Source organism: Pogonomyrmex barbatus, unplaced genomic scaffold (genome assembly GCF_055798465.1).
Source record: "Pogonomyrmex barbatus isolate J1 unplaced genomic scaffold, ASM5579846v1 scaffold2, whole genome shotgun sequence".
Taxonomy (NCBI): Eukaryota; Metazoa; Arthropoda; class Insecta; order Hymenoptera; family Formicidae; genus Pogonomyrmex; species Pogonomyrmex barbatus.
The window spans coordinates 25,868,537-25,876,339 of NW_028297116.1; the positions used below are offsets into that span (position 1 = coordinate 25,868,537).

At 26.4% G+C, this 7,803-nt stretch overlaps 2 protein-coding genes across 2 annotated transcripts; one reads left to right on the forward strand and one right to left on the reverse strand.

The window, feature by feature from the left end:
• Positions 1-117: 117 nt before the first annotated feature.
• On the forward strand, positions 118-3,502 carry shrb (charged multivesicular body protein shrub). Its single transcript, XM_011642745.2, has 4 exons — positions 118-460; positions 1,869-2,046; positions 2,322-2,572; positions 2,802-3,502. Exons 1-4 carry the CDS (start codon positions 280-282, stop codon positions 2,855-2,857), a joined length of 666 nt encoding a protein of 221 aa, XP_011641047.2. The 5' UTR covers positions 118-279; the 3' UTR covers positions 2,858-3,502.
• A 2,193-nt stretch (positions 3,503-5,695) lies between these two features.
• Prosbeta3 (proteasome subunit beta type-3) lies at positions 5,696-7,439 on the reverse strand. Its single transcript, XM_011642747.3, has 3 exons — positions 7,279-7,439; positions 5,926-6,491; positions 5,696-5,817 (listed from the first exon to the last, which is right to left on the reverse strand). The coding sequence occupies exons 1-3, from the start codon at positions 7,279-7,281 to the stop codon at positions 5,769-5,771; spliced, it is 618 nt and encodes a 205-aa protein (XP_011641049.1). The 5' UTR covers positions 7,282-7,439; the 3' UTR covers positions 5,696-5,768.
• Between the last annotated feature and the right edge of the window lie 364 nt (positions 7,440-7,803).

A 7,803-nucleotide genomic window follows, 5' to 3' on the forward strand; every position in this document is an offset into this window, starting at 1 on the left:
TTTGGCTGTGTTCGTAAATTCACTGCCAGTACTACTGAAAACATATAATCTACGTGACGTATTCTATAGATTTTTAGTACTGACAGTGAATTTATGAACACAGCCCTTGTATTCTTACATCATGAATAGGTCCTAAACGCGGAAGAACATGGCGGCAATTATTTTGTAGCAGTGGATGTGCTTCTTATTTTAACTTTTTAAGGTACAACTCGTCGTTCGTCATCACACAATCGAGAGTGATTTTTAGACATCCAGCAAGTTGAAGAAAAACGTGACGTGATGAGTTTCTTCAGCAAGGTGTTTGGCGGCAAGAAGGAGCCAGCTCCTCCTTCGACAGCCGAGGCGATACAAAAGCTGCGCGAAACAGAGGATATGTTGATAAAGAAGCAGGAATTCCTGGAGAGTAAAATAGACAATGAGATATTAGTAGCAAAGAAAAATGCCTCGAAGAACAAGAGAGGTACGCACATTTTCCGCGTATCTTCGTATCTCTTTAATTCGACAATTTGTCAAATGCATCTGTAATCTTGATTAGATCTGTTCTTTGTAGCTGTATTGTATCGTGTTTCTTATCATATTTAAAATGAAGTAGATGCCTAATTGAAGGTTTAAGAGAGAAAAAGAGAAAAAATGTATAGCAAAGTTTAACTGCAAAGAACAAAATTTAGGACTGTTTTTAGCTGAATTTGCATAGTTTATCTATTTTCCTTTTTTTTCTAACATAAAGATAAGAAAAAATGAAAGATATAAGAACTTTGGTTAAAAAGAAAAAAGAAAATTCTTTTATATCTCTATTTATATCTCTTACATCATTTGTAATCCACTATTGAATTGTTGTAATTTATCTTAATCTAATATTATATGTGTCATATAACAAATTTATCAAACAAATTTGATTAGCTAAAGAATAACAATATTTTTAACTTTTTAGAAATTCTAAATAATTGAGAACTTTATCTTTAGCTAATTAATACATTCAATAAATTTATGAACATGAAATATTAATCTTATGTATCTCTATGTTCATTAATTAATTATTTATAATTGTCATATATTCTGTGCTATAAATGCTATAAAATATTTAATTAATTTAATAACATTTAATTAGGTTAAGGTTCAGTTACACTAACATTTTTAAGTAAGACTTAAACACATATCTGTCTTTGTCTTTCTTTTTAAATAAATAAAGATATTATATATGTATATTTAAATTTTGCTTAAAGCTAAAATAATATTAATATAACCAGGCAAAGAATTCTATCAATTAACTAATTTAATGCTTTAACATTCAACATTTATAGCATCAAGTATATAGCAATCCTTCTGTATTTTGTATGTATGTGTGTATGTATGTGTGTGTGTATGTGTGTGTGTATGTATGTATATATGTATGTGTGTATATGTGTATGTATATGTGTATGTGCGTGTATATAGCTTAATCAAATTTAGTATTTTATAAAAAAAATATATGTGACATTATTAAATCTGCTAAAAAAAGTTTTACAAAGCATTTGCTAATTTTATTGACAAAATATCAGTAGAAATGTAATATAATTTAGACAAATTTATTACAGTTACCAAAATTATCAAGTCTTTTTTATATTTAAATGAATATTTAAATAATATTCCATTACTATATATATTTTATATATTTAAATGTAGTCTATATATATATTTAAATGTAGTCACGAAAATAACATATTTTAATTTATTTTTATTTATAATCCATTGTAAAATTATATTTGTGCTAGTAGTACATCAATTCAATCTAGATGTGATTGATATCAAAAAATTGGCTAGTATATTACTAATGCTTTCCTTATTAGATATAATTTAATTATGCATTAAAAATATTACATATTTTTTAGCTGCCATCCAAGCATTAAAAAGAAAAAAACGATATGAAAAGCAATTACAACAGATTGATGGTACACTGTCTACCATTGAAATGCAAAGAGAAGCACTGGAAAGTGCTAACACAAACACTGCCGTTCTTACTACCATGAAAGGTGCTGCAGATGCAATGAAAGCTGCACATCAACACATGTAAGATTTTTATATTTTTGTAATTGCTATTAATTTCTTGATTATTTTTTAAGTTAATTTTTAAATTATGTACTATGTAAATTATGTAAGAACTATATAACATGAATATGTTAGAAAAAAAAAAATATGTTAGAAAAATCTAATATATTAGAAAAAAAATTGACTCCTTAAATGTGAATATAAATTTATCTGAGGTTTACACATGTTATGTATAATAATTTATTAAATAATTTTGTTTATACTGAAAAGATATATAATTTATATTTATACTACAGGGACGTTGACCAAGTACATGATATGATGGATGATATAGCGGAACAACAAGATGTAGCCAGAGAAATTTCAGATGCTATTTCTAATCCAGTAGCATTTGGCCAGGATGCTGATGAGGATGAGCTAGAGAAAGAATTAGAAGAACTTCAACAAGAACAGCTTGATAAAGAATTACTTGGTATCGACACAACAACAGATGAACTACCGTCGGTACCAGTTTCAGTTCCTGTTGCACCAAGCAAGACTCGCACAAGTAAATTATAATACCATAAATTTGTATTTTAAAAATATATTGAATAATTTGCTATAAGTTGCATTATAATATATTATTATCAAGCATATCAAAGCATATCAAAAAGCATTTACTATTATTTATTAATTTTATTATTAATTTTATACATTAATTTTATGAACATTATTTATTTAACATTATTATTTAACTCACAGTAATAAAATAATTATTTTTCAAATCTTATTTATAGAAGCTAAACCTGAAGAAGACGATGACTTGAAAGAGTTAGAAGCATGGGCATCGTAAAGTGATATTAAAAATGATGATAAAATCAAAGATATGAGATGGTTTAGATAAATGTAAATTGTATATTATTATCATGCATACTATTATACATTAAATAATTAAATTAATTTTTTAATATGATTGCGCAATATTTAGCTTCTTACAGAACTTTTGAACAGACAAAATTGTTAAGATTAATATTTAAGCTTGAGTAGAAATTCTATTGCTTATATTTTTATGCCATGATAAATATTACTAACAAATAAGTAAAATAATAAGGAAGAGTTGCTTACAATCACTGATAAAAAGAGTAGCATATTTTATATTTATATTAAATATCTAGTAATAAACGGAGATATAAAATTTAGGAAGCAATATACAGGTGACAGTTTATGTACCATAATATACATAAAAAAATATATATACATATATACATATGCGTGCACTAAATGTAAAAAAATATAAAATAATTCTGTTCTTGTGTTAGTGAAAAAAAAATAGATAAGTATATTATTTCTCCGAAAATATCTTATTGTTATTACTGTATATAATACAATACATAACAATTTAAAGGAGAATCTTTCTCCCTTTAAATTGTTAAATGCAAATGGCCTTCTAATCTTTGTATAAATAAATTTGCTATAAATAAATTCACATAGAAATAAATTATTAATTTTTGTTAAATTAATACTACTGATTCAACTGTGAATTAAAAAAAAAAATCAATCTTTGTATTCAGTGAGATAGATAAAACGAAGCATTTTAAATTTATTGGTCATTCTCTTTTATATATATAAATTCTTCATTTGAGTGAATTCAGAAGCATCAATCGTTTTTTAATACACGCACACATATTTATAGTATTTAATTAAAAGCTAAAAAAGATAATGGGCCAATTTTGAATTAATTTTGGGGATGTCTTCAATAATGATGGAAGCACAAAAATGAAATCAGTGCTGCTAATTTCAAATAATAAAATCTCCGTTTTTATATATATATATATATATATATATATATATGGTTGTGTATCTTTATACATAAAACATTATCAATCATTACTGATGCGTCATCTTAAAAAGCTTGGACAAAAATCGATAATCATGTTTTTTTTCTTTTAAGATATATGGTATTACAACAGAACACATATTAACGTAATCAGAAATAATAAAAATTTTGCTAGTAAAATAAGATCGAGCAATAGCTCATTGATTTTAATAAAATTTACAACAACGTTATAGGAACTTAATACTAATCAAATTGATATCTGTAGAATCTTTTTTTTTAATAGGTCTTTTAAATTGAGTTATAAAAAAAATAAATTTGTTTTTGTTAAATTCGAATTAATATTTTTATAATTGTTTCATATGTATTGTAATATCATAATACAGTAAGCTATATGTATAATAGACATATAGCTTCACCGTTTTATCCTTTTTTGTTTTCACTTATTGTATTATGATATTACAACACATATGGAACAATTATAAAAATATTAATTCGAATTTAACAAAAACAAATTTATTTTTTGTCATCTAAATATATATAAAACATTGCAAATATATTACATATACGTTATGCATATTACACACACTTGCGTCCATACAAAATATATTTTATTTGCACCAGTTATGTTATCTACGGCATACATAACATTCATACACACACTATTGTAGCATATGTTTTACATTGCATTTTATCTATTGCATCTACTTATTATTTAATATAACTCTTTTCATAAATATACAACAAATACATATTTAATTAGTCAAAACAACATATGTGTGTGTTGTATAATATACAATTGATTTATAGAAAAATTAGAAATAAAAATAAGAATTGAATTTATATAATATCTTTGTGTATTATCATCTGCGTTAGATTGTTATTAATCCTTTTTTATATTTTTATAATAAAATTTTTTATTTTCTGAATAAATTATATTTATAATTATATTTATATTATACGTTAGACATATCTAACGTTAGAAATGTCTAACGCCATTTTATATGTAGTGTTATCTTTTTAATTTCAGGATCATTTTAGCATTTCAGAAAATCCATCTATCTGTTAATTTTTTTCTTTGTAACAAAATACAAACAACTATGCTGCGTCCATAGACATATTTATAAACAAAAAAAAATTATAAAATAAAAATAATGCATTTACGCAAAAAATTATAATTAAAAAACATCTGTATTTGTATATATGCATAGTTTTTATACCTGTCGAAACACACGCGCGCACAACACACACACACACACACACACACACACACACAATATTAGCATTAGATACATATTATTAGGAAAAGATTATTAGTAATGAATTATCATAATTCATTATCAGTAATCGAAGTTCTGAATTGCATAAGAAACAATTTGAATTGATAATTGTATTTTTTTTTTTTTTTATAATTCGATTTATTCAAAAAGCTAATTTTAATAGTTTTACAAATATTAATTTGACAACTCTTGATAATGTCATTACAAATTTTATTTGTATATAAAATTGGTAGAGTATAGTTTTCCTTTGCTAGCAAAATGTAATACTTTTTGTAATACTTTCAACTATATTATACTCAACATTACATCAAAATAAACGTATTCTATTATAGCATCATAATATGATTGAATAAATAAAAGGAACAATTAAAGCGGTTAATATAATTCGATGTTGTAAAGAGAGAAAATAACTTAATTGTCAATTTTTTTTAACATTTTTGATTGCAGTGGGTATTAATCGCTCCAAAAGTGACTAATAACATAATGAAATCAAAATTAGCTCTATTCTTGCCGACCTTTAAATAAGTCAATTTTAATAGAAAGATAGGATATCTGGAATTTAATTAACAACCATCTCTTTTTGTTTACATATTTTAAATTTAATTACAATAATTATGAAAACTTTATTGCATATATCGATATAAAAGCATTTAGTCCATTCGCGTTTTGACAGTTCTTTTTGTGACCTTATCCTTTTCTCTGAAAAACAAATATATACATATCTAAAATCTGCAGTATTTCCATTGACTTTATATAAATACTAATTACATTGTCACATTAATTTTATACTAATTTTATAATTCTTACATGATATACACCACGGCACCCCATCCAGATATTGCATCTCGATCAAATGCATTAATTAAAGCTTGGCTAACAGTCTCGAATAGTTCCTCGGGTCCTAAATTTGGCTCATAAAGTGACTCGCACATGCCATAAAGTTGCTCCGTACATGTTCCACCCACCACAAAGTCCTCTGCCATATTTCTAGATCCAATCAGGTCCATATTACAAATGAATGGTTCAAATGTAACAGGATCAAGACCAGCAACTATGGGCTCCACAAAATATGGTCCAAATCGCTTCTCATACAACAAATTAGAAATCATGGCAGTAAACGTTTTGGGATGAATTCTTCGGTTCTCCTTCAGTTCATATAAGTTTAGGCGAAAGCGTAGCCTCTCCATAACAGTTTGAGTATCAGTGGCAAGACCAGGCAGACTGACATATAGATGCGGTCCCATCTCATAAATCTTCTGGAAGTCGCATGTTATTGTTTGCGCCTGGATGCCGAATCTACGATCAGCCGCTATCGCTACACAGTTCTTACCCTTCATGGCTATCACAGCGCCTCCATTGTACGTGAGGATGCTCTAGGAAAAAAATTAAATATGAAAATTAAAAAAAGTACATGAAAAAATATACATGAAAATTATTGCCTATTTCTATCCCATTCTATTCTATTCTCATTTCGAGAATATACATATATGTACATTGTAAGGTGTATGTGTATGTGTATGTGTGTATGTATGAATGACATTGTATTGTTTAACTATTGTTCCAAGCATGTTATTGTAATAAATATTATCATATGCTCGGTAGTCAAAAGATTAAGATGTCTGCCCAGTGAGCAGAAGATCCAGGTTCGATTCCTGGCTAAGATATTTTTCGCAAAAATAATAATTATAATTAATAATTACAAATTTTCACACTGGTTCGTGGTCGGACCCCACTGTGACGCATACCTTCTCTTTTTATTAGGGAATATGGATTAATTTTAATCTTGATTTAATTTTTACTATCTTTTTCTAATTTTTAAAACTAATGAAAGATAAAAAATAAATTTTAAAATATATTTAATCGAGATTTAAATTAATTTACATTGATAGAAATATATACATAGTGTAATTCGTTATGAAGGAATTGATACAATCACATTGACAATAACGTAATTTCCGTAGATTAATCTCAGATAGTTTTGGTATATCGTCGAAGGGCCTGACGGAAGCCACGTTAAACAATCCCGAAGGGAACGTAACAAAAAAAAATCTCAGTAGTTTCGTGAAATTTATATTGCATTTAAAAAATTAATGTTTTTGCAAGATAACATTATGAAGCAGAAGACAAGTTTTTTACAGAACACTCATGATGAACACTCACCATTTTTCACTTCAGTAAATATTTGACACCTTATAATGTTGATTACAGATAGATCGCGTCGAAATGCGAGTCACGACCATGAGTTGTAAATGACGTTGACATACAGTGCATTCGGAGAGCTCGTTACCGTGCTATCAACCACTGAACATATACTAAGAGAAATGAAAGCTCTGTATATAAAATGGGCAACACAAGATGAGACACTGTCATCTGGTGGTGGAATGCGAACTAAAGTAAATTGTAGAGGTTCGTCTCATATATACATATAATTTTTCAAATCGAAATAGATATTAAATAATTTGAAATAGATATTAAATAATAATTAGATGATTAAATAGGTATGTAAAATTAATAAAGACAAAAATAAACACTATATACAAAATAGATTTATTACAAAATAAACTTATAAATAACTTCACAAATACAATATATTTGCACCAATATTTACATGTACCTATGAATAGAAATACCATGCTTCGTATATGTATCACAATATATGCATTACATAATATCACAGAAATTATC